The 22,585-nt window shown below is 34.7% G+C and overlaps 2 protein-coding genes across 2 annotated transcripts in view; one reads left to right on the forward strand and one right to left on the reverse strand.

The window, feature by feature from the left end:
- The window catches only part of LOC108739814 (growth factor receptor-bound protein 14-like), a 117,535-nt gene that overhangs the window by 36,540 nt on the left and 58,410 nt on the right, over positions 1-22,585 (forward strand). The window lies entirely within an intron of this gene.
- LOC112904778 (b(0,+)-type amino acid transporter 1-like) lies at positions 6,210-6,827 on the reverse strand. The gene is made up of 2 exons (XM_025975711.1): positions 6,587-6,827; positions 6,210-6,413 (listed from the first exon to the last, which is right to left on the reverse strand). Exons 1-2 carry the CDS (start codon positions 6,810-6,812, stop codon positions 6,265-6,267), a joined length of 375 nt encoding a protein of 124 aa, XP_025831496.1. The 5' UTR covers positions 6,813-6,827; the 3' UTR covers positions 6,210-6,264.

The raw sequence follows: 22,585 nt of genomic DNA on the forward strand, positions 1-22,585 counted from the left end.
CAAAAACCTCCTCGATCAGTTTTTTGCCAGCAAAGACCAAAAATTTTATGAGCGTGGAATTATGCTACTACCAGAAAGATGACAAAAGGTGTTGGACCAGAACGGTCAATATATAATTTAATAAAGTATTTGTTTATTATACGAAAACTGTCTTTCATTTCCACAAAAAAAACGAAATGACTTTCCGAACAACCCTATAATTACCATTCCATATCCACGGTTTCTGTATTCGCGGCATATTTATGGAACGTATACCCCGCGAATAAAGAGCTTTTACTGTATATTGTAAATCGAAGGTACAGCCCACCCACAAGTATTAGCATCTGGTGGGAATGTAACACGCAAAAGTTCTTTTAAGTAGACGGTAGAGTACAGGTGTGTGAAATTGGAGAACCTGCAGGTCATTTTACACTTTTAGCTATTAAATGTGATCGCATTCATACGTATAATATAATTGGTTACTGGTGCGAATATTCGTAATTTCTTCTCACTGATAATATTGTCTTACTTTTTCAATAATGTAAATATGTAGTATTATGTTATGTATTTAGCGATGTGTATTCAAATGTGTGCATTGGCATGTGCTTGTCGACATGTTAAAAATGCCTGCTTGCTATTTGTAGGGCTTCTGTTCTTACGTGTGTAATACATGCAATATCTACACCCATTACCTATACATACACGCATTCATGCAAGTGAATAAAAGTGTGGTTTGTAAATTGAAACGGTGCTTGTTCTAATGATATCAACAATGTGGTAATTGTACAGAAAATATGTTTTTGTTTAAATTTCTACTAATAAAAACAGAATGTTGTGCACCTACGAGTTGGACTCTTAGTAAATATTAGTTTGTAAAAAAAGAAACTTATGCGTTTTTTTTTACTTAAAATACACCACAGTTGTGCTTTGTTGCTTCGTTTTCTGGTCGCTAGATGGCGGGAGGTTTCCAGGAAATGGATAACAAGGTTGAATTGTAGATACAGGAAATTAATCTATCAAAATATAAATGGAATAAATTATTTACGTATATGTCTAATTATCATTTTGAATCATTTATTTTAAAGAAAAGTTTTTACCTTGTTGGACTTTTGATACATATTTCAAGTAGTAGATAAAAATTCATTATTCCATGATTGTTATATTTATTAATGGCGGGCTTTCAAGAAAACTATACATGTTTTGATACTCAAGAAAATTACGTATTAATTTATCATGTAATTATTTGAAAAACGGTGACTACATTTCACTCATTTTCGCTTTATAAACTCTCTATAATAATCTTAATTATACAATTGTACTAAGAATTCGCTTACGTAGTGGATTTATTAAATTATTTGCTCATTAATCATCTTGTGTACTTACCTCTATAAAAATGCTTGCTTAACACATACGCGATTCAGGTAATTTGTTGTTTGTTCATGTAAAAACAGAGTGCAGCAAGGATTCCTCACTTATCTTTATTTACTGTGTTCCAATGTCAATAGTAATATCCGTAAAATAAGAGATGAAAAAGTAGTTTTATACGCCGATTTGCGATATTTAGGTAGTCAGATAACTCAGAACGGATAAAGCTCGAGATAATGTTAAAAATGCTGTTGGATGGAACATGTTAGTAATAAGCAGGTATTAGAAAGAATAGGATAACAGAGATCGTTATGGAAGTCAATTAGAAATAGGTGAGATATGTTGGCTTTCTTTTCTGGAATTACAGCTAGTTACAAACATATTAGAAACAAGAAAACAAGACCAGAAATTAAGAGGGACAGAGTTATACCTAGATGAAATTACTGTTCGCAAATAGTTGATGTAGGTTGCTCTAGTTTTCGAGAAATGCGAAGATTTACTCAAGATGGGAAGAACGCACTTCCACGCGTATCCGTTGTGATGTTGGCCTCTACTTTTTTGCTTAGCGTGTTAGTCTATTCTTTCTTGGATATATAAACATTACAATGTCAGTGAGAGTATCCATAGGAATCCAGGAATATCAGTACGTTGCCGTTATTAACAATTTTATATGAATTTTTATCAAAGACCTTCACCTTCACGCTTACAATGTTCAATTAACTTACGGGTCCAAGAAACAAGACTATTAGCAACAGAGACAATCTATTAAGTAGGTGTTGGAAAACTAAACAGTGAATGGATTTTTTTTTAATATCATATAATTGATATAGCAGTATTAGTATCTAGCAAGGAGGAGTTAGAGATATCTTTAAATAAAATGGAAGCGGTATCGACAAAACAGTACTGTATGAAAATAAATAAAAGTAAAACAATAATACTGGTATGCAAGGGAAGAAATANCTAGCAGCCAGTAACAAATTGCTGTCGCTCTTAAACACATTAATAGCCTCTAAACATGACAAACAAAGATTTAAATAAACTCAAAGTTCATTTCATATTAGTTTTAATGAAGCTTTATTCCTGTCGTCCCGCCACTTTGCGTTCATAACAGAGAATACTCTTTTTATAAATGCTGAAGTGGCCGGAACGGACAGCAAAAGTGACACTACTTTGAACAGATTTGGGAAATTAGGTTGTTCCGTAAATATGGCTTGTCATTATTCTGTGCAATATTATTGATATAAAAGTACCCTGAATTTCGAATAATCGCTTACAAAATTACGATGTTTACTTAAGGCCTCAAATAAAGTATTTTTGCGTACTTTATGTGTCTTGTAAAGTATAACGTACGCACAGTCGAAATAGAGTACAATACTTTATAATAAAGTACGGGTGGCAACCCTATCCACATGTGCTGACGTCACAGGTTACTTCTCACAGCTGTTTAATTACGAAGCGCGTGTGTTCGAATCCTGCAATGTGATCAAATTTTTTTGATTTTTTTTTGGTACGATAAGTAGAAAACTAAGTGGAGCTCGGTTTCCCAGATATTGTCTACAATACATATTAATAATAATAATTTGGGTCATTTTTTACATTAGTTGACATTGGAATTGAGACATGAAGTTTAGTCAGGTAGGTAGTACTCACCAAGTAGAATCGTGTGGTAGCATTAATTTCGTGCGGAAACCAATGTAGCTTGAGATACAGGCTCCTAATGTTATTTAATCGGAGGAAATTTCGATTGGTACGGCCCTGGCCGCAGCCCTTCGTCAGCTGTTCTCGCCAAATATGCATTGATGACGTCATTAGGTTAGGTAGATGTATGACAGACTCGAGTATGTTTAATGCCCCTGCCCGCCGAAGTCGGTCTGATACATTAGAATAATGTTAGGAAGATATGTTTTAAGACAAACGATGTTTGGCGGGAACAGCTGACGGAAGGCTGAAGCCAGGGCCGTACCTACCGGAATTTCCTCCGATTAAGAAAACTTTAAGGGCCTGTATCTCACTCACATTCATTTTTAAACAAATAATAAACAAAATTCTAGTAAATACTACTACACTACTTTACTTGGTGAGTACTACCTACCTGACTAAACTTCATGTCTCAATTCCAATGTCAACTAATGTAAAAAATTACCATAATTTGTAATAATGTTCAATCAAATTTCTTAAATATTCAAAAGTGATTGTTACAACTGAGACGAAGCAGCAGCAGCAGCAGCGGCTCCAATTCTAGCATAACGTCTACAACATTGACGGCTTTCTCCTCTACGGACGGCACGATATGGCAAAGAACTTTACCGAAAGAGAGGCCCCCTCAAGTCCCAGTTTATTTGTTATTAATGTTACGTGGTCATAGCACCTAACCTACCTGCGGTAGTTGGTACACAGAAACAATAGAAGCAGCAGCGCAGCGTGTGCTACGGTCATACTATTGGCAACTTCTTATTTTCGTTTATTAGTTTTCGCCAGTAATACAACCAGAGTGCAGCTATACGAATAACTACCATGGTCGCCGCGTCAGTTTGCGCAAACAACATTTACTTTTATTACGAGCTAACAAAACATGTTTTGATCAGTTAGTGCGTTGCGTGCCGCATTTAAGGTTGAGACGTGTGTTTTCCCGCGTGTTTTCGTGACGTCCCATCCGTCCTAATAATTGCCGAAACTACCATACCATTACGCCGAAAAAAAAACTGGAAAAAATACGCTATACAAACGTCTTTAATTCATGTGTGTTTATTGATTTATGTATTTCGGCTTTGTGGGTCTGAAAATCGAAACTACCTTGTGGGTGTATTGATTGTAAATACGTGGTTTTCATTTGTTTCATCTACTGCCCTCACCATGTTTCCGCGAACTGTTCCAGTTTGTAACTGCAGAACTGCTGATTTGTGCTTTTGCATATCGTCAGGTAAATATGCGAATGCTTTGATTCGATGTATATCTGTGTGAATGCGTTATAAATACTGATTTGTGGTTTTGATAATGGTGCAATTTAAGTGGTCCGACATGACGCAATCTGTTGAAACGTCACAGTAAATAATGTGCAGCTATTGCATCAGCTTTCGTCAGCGATGAATCTCCTAACATTGTCCCACATGTCTATACATTACTATATTTAGTTAAATATTGTACATTATAGTGATACTTAGTTTGTATAAAGAGCAACAGGCAGTTATAGAACTGGGTCTGCAACGTAGAGAAATAGATATTAAGAAGGGAGTCAGATTAGTATGCTTAGATTTTCAGATGATATAGCAGTGTAGCATCTAGCAAGGAGGACCTAATAGAGATAGCTTTAAATAAAATGGAAGCGGTATTAACAAAACAGTATTGTATGAAAATAAATAAATGTAAAACAAAAATACTGGTTTGCAAGGGAGAAAAAAGTGGGGAAAGAGCGAATATAAAGATAGGAGACGAAAAATTAGAAGAAGTTACTGATTTTAGGTATCTAGAAAGTCAGATAAAGCTCAATAAGAAGAAGTCACTTCTATGTTCGCCAACGGTTAATTTAGAAATTCGAAAAAGGTTGTTAAAGGTGAGTTTGGAGCGCGGTGCTGTACGGGTGCGAAACATTTACGGTGGGTGTGGCGGAAAAGAAAAGGTTAGAAGCGTTCGAAATGTGGTGTTACAGGCTAATGATGAGGATACCGTGGATAGAGAAGGTTAGAAATGAAGAGGTATTAGAAAGAGTAAGAGAACAGGGGGTCTATGGAAGTCAATAAGATATAGGTGACATAGGTAAGTAGGACACTTTCTCAGGCATGAAGGTCGAGTCAGAAACATATTAGAGGCAGAAACAGAAGTTATGAGGAGTAGAGGTAGATTTAGATTAGATTACTGTTCACAAATAGTAAAGGATGTCGGATGTTCTAGTTTTAGGGAAATGCGAAGATTAGCTCAGTATAGGAAAGAGTGGAGGTGCGTGTCCAACCAGTCCTAGGACTGACGACCATATAATGATGATGTATATTAAAAGTATAGTTTCAATACACTGCAATATTTATTTATTGATTATAATTATTAGCAAGTATCTACATGAGTAAAATGTGCTTAAAATGGACTTTTATCCCAACCAGATTGTTTGAAAAGGTGACCATTGGTCGCAAAGGGGGCGAAGGATAAAAGTGACTGTAGAACACAGCCGGGAGTAGAGAACAAGAATTGAATAAAAATAAGAAAAAACGGTCATTGTGTTGGCAGTGGGATAAACTACCGGATTTTCTTTTTTTGAAGTGGGGGGGGGGGGAAACTTACCCACCATAACCTAACCTTTTCTCCTTGGCGTAAAAGGTTCCCCGTTTACTTCCGGTGCCTCTCTCCCCGAGGAAAACAATCCAAATTCGTATATGTTTGTACGATATTTCGTTATGTAAGTTATTTCCGGTATTCCGCCAGAAATGTCATTAAAGAATTAATTGAAATCTAAGGATGATTGGATTATCTCATGTTGATTAACATTACAAACAAAAAACTCATTAATTTATCATGTTCGAAAAAATACGTGTATCTTGTTAGATAAGAAAATTACCCATAAAACTAATCTAAAGTCTTTAGGTAATAAAATGATAAGGTCATAAATCGTCGTATCGCATGCTTTAAAGACGTTTTAGACCATCCGTTTTATTCTCATTCCACGCATAGAGGCTGTAGCTACCTCGAGTTTTTTGGTGGACGNATGTTCTTAAGACACCTTCTGAGGCATGAAGGTCTAATCAGAGACATATTAGAGACAGAAACGGGAGTTAGGAAGGGTAGAGGTAGACCTAGATTAGATTACTGTTCGCAAATAGTTAAGGATGTGGGTTATTCTAGTTTAAGGGAAATGCGAAGTTTAGCTCACGATAGGAAAGAGTGAAGTGCGTGTCCAACCAGGACTGACGACCTTATGATAATGATGATATTTACTTACTTTGAAGGATTTTTGATTTCTTCTGTTACATAATTCAGGTTATTCCATCCATCGTAAGCCCAAAGACCGGTGTAAAAAGCGGTCGCGATGTTTCCTAAATTGTATTTTGTGCCTCTGAATGGGTGCTGAAGGTGTTGCACGTTACCTGAAATTTAATTTTACTAACTGAAAACTTTTCCATTTTTTTTTTTTTGAGATATAAATAGGTAATATAACTAGTGATTCCCAAATATTTCCTGTCTATCTTTACTAAAATCTGCCAACTTTTGTTGTTTTTTTTTTCTTATTGGGAATCACTGAAGTAATTCAATGTCATACCTTCGATTATCTTGTACGCTCCTCCTAATATAACAATAAGTATTGCTACAAGTTTGGCTGCTGTGAAAACATTCTGTACACTTGTGGCTAAGTTAACGCTATAGCAATTCACATACAAGATCACAACTGAAAAAAAATAAAAACTAATGTTAGTCTTACTAATATAATAAAATAAATCACGGGTGTGTTTTAGTTGGACATGCATGCAATAGTGTTCTGTAGGCATTTGCCAATATCAATTTTGTTTTCTAATTATAAAATTTTTAGTCTTATACGTAATTGCAAAGTAATGAATCCTATTATACTATTAATAATTATTTTGTAACAGAGGCTTCTCATAACTGACATTTATTAAGTATTTTATAAAATAGTTTTACTGAAATTTGGTGAATGCGCCTGGTTGATATACAGGGTGCAACTGAAAAAAGTGCGGAGCTTGTAGGGGGTATAGTCACAGGTATGTTATGTGTAGATAAACGAGGTAGAATTTTAACGAACATATACTTACTAGTGTTCACATTTTCGTAAAATATAATCAAAGAAGTATGAATACAATATACTAGTGATTCCCGATCTTCGAAATATTCGAAAATAATAATTTTATTAGTTAAAATGTCCTTACAAGAAAATGGTAATGATATGAAACAAACAAGTCAAGTATGATGATTAGGCTGGATAAGTCCCATTGAATACATTTATCTCTATGACGAACATGTCTCTTCTTAGTATAGATATAAAAATGCGTACAGTGCCTTAAATGGGATCGATTACGAACTGAGGTTGTTATTGCGATGTATTTTTTTTATTTGGTTCTTCCGTATCTTATTATTGTATTTCAAATTTCCAAGTTCCAGAATGGTTCAATATCCAATTTAAATACGCGTCAATAGCAATTTAGCATAATGGGAAGCCGAGTGTGGCATTTACTCGTTGGGGTGTCGCCTTGACTAAAGTGTCCAAATTTTACAACTACCCTACCGTGGAATATATTAAATGTATTAAGAAAAAGTTAGAAGCGTTCGAAATGTGGTGTTACAGCGGAATGATGAGGATACAGTGGATAGAGAAGGTTAGAAATGAAGTGATATTAGAAGGAATAGGAGAACAGAGGACTCGGAAGTCAATAAGAAATAGGCGAGATAGGTTGGTAGGACACCTTCTTAGGCATGAAGGTCTAATCAGAGACATATTAGAGGCAGAAACGGGAGTTAGGAAGGGTAGAGGTAGACCTAGATTAGATTACTGTTCGCAAATAGTTAAGGATGTGGGTTGTTCTAATTTTGGGGAAATGCGAAGATTAGCTCAGGATAGGAAAGAGTGGAGGTGTGTGTCCAACTAGTCTTAGGACTGACGACCTTATGATGATGAGAAAGACTAGGAGAACAGAGGATTCTATGGAAGTCAATAAAAAATAGGCGAGATATGTTCTTAAGACACCTTCTGAGGCATGAAGGTCTAATCAGAGACATATTAGAGACAGAAACGGGAGTTAGGAAGGGTAGAGGTAGACCTAGATTAGATTACTGTTCGCAAATAGTTAAGGATGTGGGTTATTCTAGTTTAAGGGAAATGCGAAGTTTACCTCACGATAGGAAAGAGTGAAGTGCGTGTCCAACCAGGACTGACGACCCTATGACAATAATTATGACTAGCTCATAAAACCATCTTTCCTTTCAGAAAATTTCAGGTACAAGGTATTAGTGTTAACTCAAATACAAATGTTATTGATACTTTACATGTTTGATTTATTATTTGCACTTAAACACTAAACAACTAAAAGACACTATTTTTAAAATGTGTTTTCATTTTAACAGATCCTATCAATATTAACAAATAATTTTTTAATGCTAAGCAAAGTCTGCAGTAAGCAGTGACTTTGTTGTTCCGCATCAAGTACTTCTCGGTACGTTCAAAATAAGTCATTTTTTCAACTTGTTGAATCGAGAGACAAGGTGTGTTTAATAGGCTTTGGCCTTTGGATCGGTGCCAAGCGGCAGGAATTCATATTTCTATACCTTGTCTGTTACTGTTAATAAAATGACAGATAACAGGGACTTTTCGAAAAAAAAAAAAGCGCTTGCTAGGATTTCTTTTTGCATGTACATATAGGCAAGGTTTCACTGGTGAGCGACTGATCAAAGATATGATGAAGTACGTGTTGATTTATAAATATGCATTATGTACACATGGCTTGGTCAGTTTACGACAAACGAAAAGTTATTTTATGATTAACTAAATTTTATTTTTGTCATGCATTTCTACGTATTTTATATTTGGAGACAAACACCGACAAAAATTAATAGTTTTTTTTGTAATTTTCCAGTTGTATTTGTATTTACATTTACAAAACCGTTTTCTTTTGAAGATATAGAATATATATCTTCTTCGTTTATACTGTTCTGTTATTTAAAAAGAAAAGAAGAGGGTAGAACACCTTTTACATTAATGAATATAGACATAAAAAGACAACTTACTTTGGGGGCACGTTTACTGGTGGCGGATTGGTTTCTGCTTTAAGTCCATTAAAGATTACTGTTCACAAATAGTTAAGGAAGGGGAAGTTCTAGTTTCAGGGAAATGCGAAAATTAGATCAGGATAGGAAGGAGTGGAGGTAGTGTCCAACCAGTCTTAGGACTGCCGATCTTATGATGATGAAGAAGTACCTTTTTGAAATCTCTAAATCTATTTAATTACGAAAATTCACATTTCAGTTGATTTTTAATGGTAATTTAACGTAAAAGTTATACGAATTTAATGTTTTATATATGTTGTACAATAATGATTATTACCGATTTAGCATTCGGCAAGTCATCGGCTCGATTCCGAGACCGATTTGCCTGATCCATGTTTTCGTGTGGTTTCAAATTATAATTTAACCAAATGTTGGGGCAGTGTTACTCCACAAATAATGACAGTCTTCTGCCCGACCTGCTGGCTTTGCATTACAGTAAAATTTCCTTATTCACGGTTTCCTTATTCGCGTTTTCATTATACGCGGGTGAAAAAATGGCGACCCAGTTCCTGTATTCGCTGTTAAAAAATTCATTATTCGCGGTTGCAATCGGTAAACAGAAAAGGATTCGGTGTCATTTGTTAAGGGGATTGACCAAAATAGACCGCTCGTGCCTCGTGTGAATTTTTCCGAAAACATGGGTTCCTATTCTAAACATTGTGATTTAACGCTGCGAGATAAATATCTAATTTTTCGTATGGTAACAGGCAAAGGTTCCCACTAATTCGATACGTTTGTGCTTTTTAATAATATTGTCATTAAAAGCTTTTGCAAGTGCTTAAAGTTGATGCTTCTTGTAGGACACGTATTTTTAATAGAAGTTAACAAATTAAAAAATGGTCTTAGACAAGCTTTAGAACAAAGCTTTACCTATCTTACGATAAAATTTCTAACCTCTGTTACAAATATTAAACACATGATATCTAGAATCGATAAGCATGTTTTTAATCTACGGCGCGTGTACTACTGAATCCTCTTAATGTGTGTACACATGGTACGTGTCGAAGCGGCTTTTAAAAAAAATCGAGTAGAAAAGTATTCGGTGTTATTTTTCAACGTATTAGCATCTTTTGAGTACATACTTTTATAAAAGATGTAACCGAGTGGACTAATTTCAAAATTCAAAACAAGAAAAAATCACTAAATATTTTTAAACTCTTGCCTAAACCTGATTATAACGATTAATTTTAATTAGGAATTTATTAATACATTGATTTTATTTTGATATATATTGGTTTNGAAGGAGTAGTAGGAATATAAAGCAGAGGATAGCGCAGGGTCGAGTCGCCTTCAATAAAAATAAGTCACTTTTATGCTCGCCAACGGTTAATTTAGAAATTCGAAAAAGGTTGTTAAAGGTGAGTTTGGAGCGCGGTGCTGTACGGGTGCGAAACATGGACAGTGGGCGCGGCAGAAAAGAAAAGGTTAGAAGCGATCGAAATTAGGAAGGATAGAGGTAGACCTAGATTAGATTACTGTTCGCAAATAGTTAAGCATATGGGTTATTCTAGTTTTAGGGAAATTCGAAGATTAGCTCAGGATAGGAAAGAATGGAGATGCGTGTCCAACCAGTCTTAGGACTGACTACCTTATGATTATGATGATGATGAGGCTGATTTTCATTTGGATGTTTTTCAAAAAGCAGAATTGTCGTATCTGAGATAATGGAAATTCTCGTACTATAACATGTAAAAACGATGTACATACAGAGTAATCGCTGGAGGTGTAATTGGAGCATTCTTTTTTAATAATGAGTCTAGTAGATAGAATTTTAACAGGACAATGTCACATGCCATATAGAAAGAAAAACCATCAATTTGTTAAGACAATGTTTTCCTGGTTATGTGATTTCCAAGAAAGGTGACATTGCTGTCATGCAAATTTTATCTTTGGGCTTTTGCAAAGTCTAAGGTTTATGTTAACAAAACCTAAATAATATAAATTCACCCACCATTCAAATTAAAGGAATCTTTGGCGCGGCATATTTATGGAACGTATACCCCGCGAATAAAGAGCTTTTACTGTATATTGTAAATCGAAGGTACAGCCCACCCACAAGTATTAGCATCTGGTGGGAATGTAACACGCAAAAGTTCTTTTAAGTAGACGGTAGAGTACAGGTGTGTGAAATTGGAGAACCTGCAGGTCATTTTACACTTTTAGCTATTAAATGTGATCGCATTCATACGTATAATATAATTGGTTACTGGTGCGAATATTCGTAATTTCTTCTCACTGATAATATTGTCTTACTTTTTCAATAATGTAAATATGTAGTATTATGTTATGTATTTAGCGATGTGTATTCAAATGTGTGCATTGGCATGTGCTTGTCGACATGTTAAAAATGCCTGCTTGCTATTTGTAGGGCTTCTGTTCTTACGTGTGTAATACATGCAATATCTACACCCATTACCTATACATACACGCATTCATGCAAGTGAATAAAAGTGTGGTTTGTAAATTGAAACGGTGCTTGTTCTAATGATATCAACAATGTGGTAATTGTACAGAAAATATGTTTTTGTTTAAATTTCTACTAATAAAAACAGAATGTTGTGCACCTACGTGTTGGACTCTTAGTAAATATTAGTTTGTAAAAAAAGAAACTTATGCGTTTTTTTTTACTTAAAATACACCACAGTTGTGCTTTGTTGCTTCGTTTTCTGGTCGCTAGATGGCGGGAGGTTTCCAGGAAATGGATAACAAGGTTGAATTGTAGATACAGGAAATTAATCTATCAAAATATAAATGGAATAAATTATTTACGTATATGTCTAATTATCATTTTGAATCATTTATTTTAAAGAAAAGTTTTTACCTTGTTGGACTTTTGATACATATTTCAAGTAGTAGATAAAAATTCATTATTCCATGATTGTTATATTTATTAATGGCGGGCTTTCAAGAAAACTATACATGTTTTGATACTCAAGAAAATTACGTATTAATTTATCATGTAATTATTTGAAAAACGGTGACTACATTTCACTCATTTTCGCTTTATAAACTCTCTACAATAATCTTAATTATACAATTGTACTAAGAATTCGCTTACGTAGTGGATTTATTAAATTATTTGCTCATTAATCATCTTGTGTACTTACCTCTATAAAAATGCTTGCTTAACACATACGCGATTCAGGTAATTTGTTGTTTGTTCATGTAAAAACAGAGTGCAGCAAGGATTCCTCACTTATCTTTATTTACTGTGTTCCAATGTCAATAGTAATATCCGTAAAATAAGAGATGAAAAAGTAGTTTTATACGCCGATTTGCGATATTTAGGTAGTCAGATAACTCAGAACGGATAAAGCTCGAGATAATGTTAAAAATGCTGTTGGATGGAACATATTAGTAATAAGCAGGTATTAGAAAGAATAGGATAACAGAGATCGTTATGGAAGTCAATTAGAAATAGGTGAGATATGTTGGCTTTCTTTTCTGGAATTACAGCTAGTTACAAACATATTAGAAACAAGAAAACAAGACCAGAAATTAAGAGGGACAGAGTTATACCTAGATGAAATTACTGTTCACAAATAGTTGATGTAGGTTGCTCTAGTTTTCGAGAAATGCGAAGATTTACTCAAGATGGGAAGAACGCACTTCCACGCGTATCCGTTGTGATGTTGGCCTCTACTTTTTTGCTTAGCGTGTTAGTCTATTCTTTCTTGGATATATAAACATTACAATGTCAGTGAGAGTATCCATAGGAATCCAGGAATATCAGTACGTTGCCGTTATTAACAATTTTATATGAATTTTTATCAAAGACCTTCACCTTCACGCTTACAATGTTCAATTAACTTACGGGTCCAAGAAACAAGACTATTAGCAACAGAGACAATCTATTAAGTAGGTGTTGGAAAACTAAACAGTGAATGGATTTTTTTTTAATATCATATAATTGATATAGCAGTATTAGTATCTAGCAAGGAGGAGTTAGAGATATCTTTAAATAAAATGGAAGCGGTATCGACAAAACAGTACTGTATGAAAATAAATAAAAGTAAAACAATAATACTGGTATGCAAGGGAAGAAATAATAGGGAAAGAGCAAATGTAAAGATGGGAGGCGAAAAAGTAGAAGAAGTGACTGATTTTAGGTATCTAGGAAGTCAGATAATAATTAGGACGGAAGGAGTAGTAGGAATATAAAGCAGAGGATAGCGCAGGGTCGAGTCGCCTTCAATAAAAATAAGTCACTTTTATGCTCGCCAACGGTTAATTTAGAAATTCGAAAAAGGTTGTTAAAGGTGAGTTTGGAGCGCGGTGCTGTACGGGTGCGAAACATGGACAGTGGGCGCGGCAGAAAAGAAAAGGTTAGAAGCGATCGAAATTAGGAAGGATAGAGGTAGACCTAGATTAGATTACTGTTCGCAAATAGTTAAGCATATGGGTTATTCTAGTTTTAGGGAAATTCGAAGATTAGCTCAGGATAGGAAAGAATGGAGATGCGTGTCCAACCAGTCTTAGGACTGACTACCTTATGATTATGATGATGATGAGGCTGATTTTCATTTGGATGTTTTTCAAAAAGCAGAATTGTCGTATCTGAGATAATGGAAATTCTCGTACTATAACATGTAAAAACGATGTACATACAGAGTAATCGCTGGAGGTGTAATTGGAGCATTCTTTTTTAATAATGAGTCTAGTAGATAGAATTTTAACAGGACAATGTCACATGCCATATAGAAAGAAAAACCATCAATTTGTTAAGACAATGTTTTCCTGGTTATGTGATTTCCAAGAAAGGTGACATTGCTGTCATGCAAATTTTATCTTTGGGCTTTTGCAAAGTCTAAGGTTTATGTTAACAAAACCTAAATAATATAAATTCACCCACCATTCAAATTAAAGGAATCTTTGGGTTGTGTATTTTAACAGAAAATTGAACTTTTTACACTACAAAAGGCAAGTAAGTCTGAATACCGTTATCTGTTAAACAATTTACAGTCAATTTAACTTAATTGGCAATTAATTAAATTAATAAAAAAGACGTTTTTAGTTGCACAACCTTTAAGCAAGCTGTATTTTTAGTGCTAGTTAATTATCGTATCGCAGCACATTTACGTGTGTAGAAAGTTTACCATTTGCTTTTGAACAATACTCAATTACGGCAAAACTTTTGGATGTTAATTGTACAAGTATAATTATGTCTTCTTTACATTTCCTGTTTATTACTTTTTGCCACATAGACTCGCTCTTAAGTGATTGTAAAGTAGAAAATTGCTTGACGCAAATATTATTCGCAGATTGTACAGTTGGTTTGTTTTCTACTGACATGTCATTGACTGAACATTTAATTTTGTATAGTAAAATAGGAAAAGTAAATCTAAAAGTACATTTTCTCGCCTTAACTGCTCAATCGATCATTATGAAATTTTGTAGACACATTATCAGAGGCACAAGAAAGATTATAAGGTACCTTTTATCAAAAAAAAAAGGTGTTCTCGAGGGATGGAAGAAAAAATAGTTTTATTTGCTCGATTTCACGCCTTAACTACTCAATCGATCATCATGAAATTTTGTAGACATATTGTCAGGAGTACAGAAAAGGACATCATCATCATCATACTAAGGTCATCAGTCCTAAGACTGGTTGGACAGGCACCTCCACTCATTCCTATCCTGAACTATTCTTCGCATTTCCCTAAAACTAGAACAACCCACATCCTTAAATATTTGCGAACAGTAATCTAATCTAGGTCTACCTCCATCCCTCCTAACTCCCGCTTCTGCCTCTAATATGTCTGTGACTAGACCTTCGTGCCTGAGAAGGTGCCCTACTAACCTATCTCGTCTATTTGTTATCGACCTTCATAGAGCCCTCTGTTCTCCTATTCTTTCTAATACCTCTTCATTTCTAATCTTCTGTATCCACGGTATCCTCGTCATTCGCCTGTAACACCACATTTCGAACGCTTCTAACCTTTTCTTTTCCGCCGCGCCCAATGTCCATGTTTCGCACCTGTACATCGCCGCGCTCCAAACACAATTCGCTCTTTCCCTACTTTTTCTTACCTTACATACCAGTATTTGTTTTATTTTTATTTATTTTCATACACTACTGTTTGTCAGTATCGCATTTTATTTAAAGCTATCTCTAACTCCTCCTTGCTAGATGCTAATCTTTTGCTCCTGTATATCTATCCCTACAGTTGTACTGTATTTAATGACGTTGATTGCGTCTTCTATGTATAGATCAGGGCGTAGGGTACCTTTTATCCAGAAGAAAAAATGCTGTTCCCTAGGGATAGAAAAAAAAATTCGCGAGCGAACCCGAGGGTAAAATGTAGTATAATTTTTATTAGTAAAATGGAATATTTTGTTTTGTAAAAGATTATCTCCAGCTATCCCCCCTCCTACTGTTGGTCCCACCGTCTGCACTATTACCGATGATGTAAATCACCACATATTTTGTTTGGTACTTAGTAGTGATTTAAGTTTGGTCTACGCTAAACAATGCATTACACGAGTATTATATAATATTTTTATTGAATGCTTTTTTTGGACGTTTGAAAAGATTGATGGGTGCAGTAGATACATTCGTAAATAAGTTTACTTGTTCACGTTTATTTTTAAACGCATAGATAAACATATAAAACAAGTGCACAAATATTTGGCGGAGTTCTAGGTAAGAGTCAAAGAAAGATTTACGAGATTTCTATTTATTCCAGTTGCACATCCATCTATTCATAGGATCGAAATAGGTGCAAGTTCATATTTTATGCATTTATCTAACTCGTATATCTACACAGTAGAACTGTGACAAAGATTTTGGTGTAAAGTACACGTAGTATACTATACCTCATTTACTTTCTCTAGCGATGTGCCCCTTCCAATGTCTTGGATGCGCTAGCAAAATCATAGGTAGGGAGAAAAAAGCTCATTAAACTCTCGACTCTTGTTCATTAAACATACTTTTTCATACAGTACCTGCCAAAAGTTTTGTTCAATCATGAATAGTAGTGCGAGTCGAATACAAGCGTTAAAGCCTTTAATATGTCTTCAAATATAAATAAACATCTCGTTGATATTTTCAGTAGTAAATGGTACCAATAACAGCACATTTGAGCAATGCAATTGTAGTGGATAAAATGGTCAATTTTTCCGTGCAGTACTGTACGGATTATACGCTCCTCACCGGTTAAGAGTTTGGCCGAGAGTTGTCTCTTTCCTTTTCTGGCCCAGTGCTCTTCTTTTCTACTTTGCGCCGGTCAAACTGAAGGTCATATCGCTACAGAAAGTAAACGAAGTATAATAGTTCTATCCATAGTGCGAGTTTGACCATATTGCGTTCCTTGTCAAAAATATTAATGCGTAATAAAACACTGTTTTATTTCAACTAATTTGTTTAATTAATTAATCTCCAAACGATACCACTATGAATAATTAATCACTCTAACATTATTAGTAAAATGGAATATTTTGTTTTGTAAAAGATTATCTCCAGCTATCCCCCCTCCTACTGTTGGTCCCACCGTCTGCACTATTACCGATGATGTAAATCACCACATATTTTGTTTGGTACTTAGTAGTGATTTAAGTTTGGTCTACGCTAAACAATGCATTACACGAGTATTATATAATATTTTTATTGAATGCTTTTTTTGGACGTTTGAAAAGATTGATGGGTGCAGTAGATACATTCGTAAATAAGTTTACTTGTTCACGTTTATTTTTAAACGCATAGATAAACATATAAAACAAGTGCACAAATATTTGGCGGAGTTCTAGGTAAGAGTCAAAGAAAGATTTACGAGATTTCTATTTATTCCAGTTGCACATCCATCTATTCATAGGATCGAAATAGGTGCAAGTTCATATTTTATGCATTTATCTAACTCGTATATCTACACAGTAGAACTGTGACAAAGATTTTGGTGTAAAGTACACGTAGTATACTATACCTCATTTACTTTCTCTAGCGATGTGCCCCTTCCAATGTCTTGGATGCGCTAGCAAAATCATAGGTAGGGAGAAAAAAGCTCATTAAACTCTCGACTCTTGTTCATTAAACATACTTTTTCATACAGTACCTGCCAAAAGTTTTGTTCAATCATGAATAGTAGTGCGAGTCGAATACAAGCGTTAAAGCCTTTAATATGTCTTCAAATATAAATAAACATCTCGTTGATATTTTCAGTAGTAAATGGTACCAATAACAGCACATTTGAGCAATGCAATTGTAGTGGATAAAATGGTCAATTTTTCCGTGCAGTACTGTACGGATTATANCTTACTCCAATAAAGGGCATAAATGCAAAGGCGAAACACACAGTTCGATACCCTGATTTATCATCAGCAACAAGACCTGTTCCTCATAATTATAATTTACCGATACCAGTTTCGTCTACATCGTTTAAGGTTGACGAATCACAACTCTCCACTTCAAGCCAATTGAGTAATGACAATGATGACGACTCAGAGTTTGAAGAAATTCAAGATAAGCCACATCTAATAACTCAAGGGGATCTAAATGACCTGGTTCGCGATTTGAATTTATCAAAAAAACAGTCAGAACTGTTAGGATCTCGTTTGAAAGGGTGGAATTTGTTACATCGAGAAACCAAAATAAGCCATTTTCGAAATCGTGATGAACATTTTAAAGGTTTTTTTTCTCAAGATGGAGACTTGGTTTACTGTCATGATATAAATTCAGTTATGAAAATTTTGGAAATAAAATTTGATCCCTCTCAGTGGCGTTTGTTTATCGACTCATCCAAGACGAGCTTAAAAGCAGTTCTACTCCATAACGGTAATGTACTTCCTTCTGTTCCTTTAGCACACGGTACTAATATGAAAGAAACTTATGAGATCATGAAACTATTACTTTAGAAAATCCAGTATAATACATATGGTTTTAAAATTTGCGGCGATTTAAAAGTTATTGCCTTACTACTTGCACTGCAGTTGGGTTATACTAAATTTTGCTGCTTTTTGTGCGAATGGGACAGTAGGGACAGAAAAAACCATTACAAGAAAAAGGTATGGCCTGTGCGTAACTCTTTAGTTCCTGGACAGAAAAATGTAAAGCATTTACCACTTGTAAAGCCTGCTGATGTGTTTCTTCCGCCACTCCATATCAAATTAGGCCTTATGAAAAATTTTGTAAAGGCGATGGATCGCAATGGAAACGGATTTTCGTATTTAAAAGAGAAATTTCCCAAAATAAGCGATGCTAAAGTCAAAGAGGGCATTTTCGTAGGACCTCAAATCAGGGAATTAATAAAAGATCCGAAATTTGTAGAAAAATTAAATGTTTTAGAAAAATCAGCTTGGCAATGCTTCAAGAACGTGGTTGCAAATTTTTTGGGTAACCATAAGAGTGAGAATCATAAAGAACTGATTAGAGAACTCCTATTGTCATATAAAGCTGTGGGTTGCAATATGTCGCTTAAAATTCATTTTCTCGACTCCCATCTGGATTTTTTCCCACAGAATTTAGGAGCCGTAAGTGATGAACATGGGGAAAGATTCCATCAGGACATTTCAAAGATGGAGAAGCGTTACCAAGGTAGATGGAGTCCAAGGATGTTGGCTGACTACTGCTGGACGATCAAAAGGGACCAACCGGAAGTCAAATATTCCAGAAAATCGTAACCTTTTTTTACAAACCACATAATTTATATATTTTTGCAGAACTATTTTATATTTTCCTTCTAATTCGTTTTTCTTCACCAAATAAAATTGATACGTGATTTAAATAAAATAACTGCGTTTTTTTATTTACAATACTTAATTCATGGTAGAAACACTAAAAAAGTTTGTGTGGCACAACGAAAGTTAAATTTTGTAAACCAGTGTAATTAATCACTCTAACATCATAATTTTAGTGATTAAGTTGAAATTTTAAATTATAAAAGTTATAAACTCGCATTTTTGGAAACTCGTAATATTATTAACAAATAAAAATAGAAACAGCAATTTACTTTTAAGTGATCTATTAGATATAAAAAATTCTTCTTTTCTCAGCTGGTTTGATAAGTCCCCTCTTCTCAGCCAAACAAGTGTCGTATTGTAATCTTATCGTTAATTTTATTGTTATACTCCTGATGAAGCATTAATATGTCATATTATGTGTAATCGTTTAAATTTGTAAATGATAGGTACTTATGTACTTAATTTGTCCCTTATTTAATTCTCATAGGAATTTTTTAATTGTTTTAATTAGTGCAAAAAATGTGGGTTTAATGTCATATTTCAAGGACGTGTGTGAGTGATATTATGTGTAAATATGAGAGGTTTCGTTTTTCTATTAACGAACACCTTGCATTTTGTACCACGTGTAAAATATTTCACTGTTATCATCGATGATTGATCGCGTAATCGATTCTGAAATATTGTTTATTGATTTATTTTATTGCACGTCTTATTATTTGTAAGAGTTTCACACACGAATTTGTCAGCAGAGGCAAATACTCAAGTATTGTACAGGTACCCAAATTCGTCACTATTAAACTAGAAATGCCATCATGAAAATGACGTTATGATGTTTGGAATCTACGTATGAATGAATTGGGGTAACTTCCTCCTTTTGTGAGAGTAATTCTCTTTTTTTACAGAAGTTTCTTTATGTCAGTAATTAGAATTGGAGAATAGATTTAATACTAATTAGTTGCAAGGAATTAAATGATTAAAAATTAATATTGCTTGCACGTGTTTTGGCTCCTCATCGATTTTTGCCTATTTCAAAAAAATAGATCAAAGAATCTGTATTAAATTTTGTCTGAAATACAAAATAAAATGCGTGGACCTTTTTCGAATGTTGACTGTAGCATATGGTGAAGCTACCTTGGACCGAAGCAATGTTTATCGGTGGTACAAAATGTTATTAAGAGGACCAAGAAGATGTGAACGACGAAGAGCGTGCCGGAAGTCCGAGCACGTCAACAACAGACGAAAACATTGATGACGTGAAGAAAATAATATTGGCCAATCGTCGAATCACCGTTAGAGAAGTTGCTGAGGACCTAAACATATTACAGATCGACTTCTGCCATTCGATTTTTACCATTGATTTGGGTATGAGACGGGTCGCCGCGAAATTCGTATCAAAATTGCTCAATTTCGACCAAAAACAGCATCGCATTAACATCGCTAAGGAGCTGTTGGGAGCTGAACGTGACGACCCAAATTTGCTCCAGAGGGTCATGACTGGTGACGAATCATAGGTTTATGGTTATGACATAAAAACTAAAGCTCAATCATCGTAATGAAAGCTGCCGCACGAGCCAAGACCGAAAAAAGCGTGCTGACTTAGGTCGAATGTGAAGGTTTTGCTTACAGTTTTCTTCGATTGCGGGGGCGTGGTGCATCATAAGTTCTTGTCACAGGGTAGAAAGGTCAGTAAGGAATATTACCTGCGCAGTTTGCACGAAACAATCCGCCAGATACGCCCGGATTTGTGGAAGAACAAAAATTGCGCTTTTACACCATGATAACGCCGCAACCACCGTTTTTCCCAGATATGCCCCTCTGTGACTTTTTCTTTTTCCTGACACTGAAGAGGTCATGAAAGGATGACGGTACGCTACGATTGAGGAAATAAAGACGGCATCGAAGGAGGGACTGAACAGGGTCACAAAAAATGATTTTTTGAGATGTTTCGATGATTGGAGAAAACGGTGGCACAAGTGTATAATATCTGGTGGGGATTACTTTGAAGGAGACGAATAGATATTCATGAATAAATAAATAATTTTTGAAAAAATACAAAATTTGCGATACATTTTGAACAGACCTCGTATACCTAAAACAAGAGACTTGTACTTTATGATAGGGTTGCCACCCGTACTTTATTATTATAAAGTATTGTACTCTATTTCGACTGTACGTACGTTATACTTTACAAGACACATAAAGTACGCAAAAATACTTTATTTAAGGCCTTAAGTAAACATCGTAATTTTGTAAGCGATTATTCGAAATTCAGAGTATTTTTACATCAATAATATTGCACAGAAAAATGGCAAGCCATATTTACGGAACAACCTGATTTCCCAAATCTGTTCAAAGTAGTGTCACTTTTGCTGTCCGTTCCGGCCACTTCAGCATTTACAGAAAGAGTATTCTCTGTTATGAACGCAAAGTGGCGGGACGACAGGAATAAAGCTTCATTAAAACTAATTAAAAATGAACTTTTAGTTTACTTAAATCTTTGTTTGCCATGTTTAGAGGCTATTAATGTATTTAAGAGCGACAGCAATTTGTTACTGGCTGCTAGGTGTAACAAAAAATATGTTTTTAAAAACAAAAAATAAAATACTTTATTTTTATGCTGAGTACTTTTTTTTTAACCATTTAGTCGAGAAATACTTTATGTAAAGCCTGAAAAGGTGGCCACCCTATTTATGACTGACGTTACAATGCATCTCAACAAACTAAATCTAAAGCTTCAGGGAAACGCTGCATTTTTATTACTGGAAGAAGTAGTTGGTGGGCATATTATTACATTTCCAAAGCTTAAGAAAGCATCGGGATGGAAACAGTATTTCTATTGACACTGATGGTTACTTCACAAGAACGATAAAAACAATGAAGGATGGCATTGCTTGTCGATTTGGTCAGTTCAAAATAAATAAGGCTACCTTGGCTTTCATTGCATATCCTCAAAGCAAACAGCAAAAAAAATAAATTTTATTCCATTTATCATTACTGGTTCATTTGAAATCCAAGTACTATATTTAAAAAACAAAGATTTGTGGAATTCGAGTTTAAGTAGTAGCGCAGAAGAATTGGAAAGACAGAAATGTCTTTTGACATCTCAGCATGAGTGGACGGCTCTAAAAGGGATGTCTAAGCCTGAGGCAATAATTTTCGATAGCTGGAATAATCTTCCGGAATGCTATGACCAAATAAAAAATGGCTTTTGGTGTGCTGACGATCTTTGGATCAACATATGCATGCGAGCAAGTTTTCTCTTCTATGAACTTAAGAACAAACTACCTAAAAAGTTAAATAACTAATCAAAATTTAGAAGTTTTAAACTAAGAATTACTAATTACGTGTTGGACTTACCAAAACTTTCTAGAGAAGTGCAAGGTTATCGTTCGCATTGATTTTTTAATATAATTTCAGTATTGTTTAGAATAATACCATATTTTGTAACATATAGTAATAATATAAATAATAATGAGAATAAGTAGTATTTTATTTAATTACTTCTTTATCCGATACAAATTTGAAATAAAAATTATATTTTTATTGCGAATGACTCTTTTGTTTTTTGTTTGCCGACTTCTGGTCTAGGTTATAGTAGAGGGGGCATCATTACCATGTGCTATGCAAGTTGTTGCTTCTTGGCAAATTTCGTGTCTAGGTCAACGGGAAGTACCCCTATAGGTTTTGATTCCCTTGCGAGTGTCAAAAAAATATTCGGCATAATAAATGGTTGTATCTTTTGATTGCGTTGACTTAGAGGTTTGATTTTTTCACAGCTCCAAGGGAATGCAGATCTGAGTAATTGATATTAATT

The sequence above is a fragment of the Agrilus planipennis genome, unplaced genomic scaffold (assembly GCF_000699045.2).
Source record: "Agrilus planipennis isolate EAB-ADULT unplaced genomic scaffold, Apla_2.0 scaffold253, whole genome shotgun sequence".
Classification (NCBI taxonomy): domain Eukaryota; kingdom Metazoa; phylum Arthropoda; class Insecta; order Coleoptera; family Buprestidae; genus Agrilus; species Agrilus planipennis.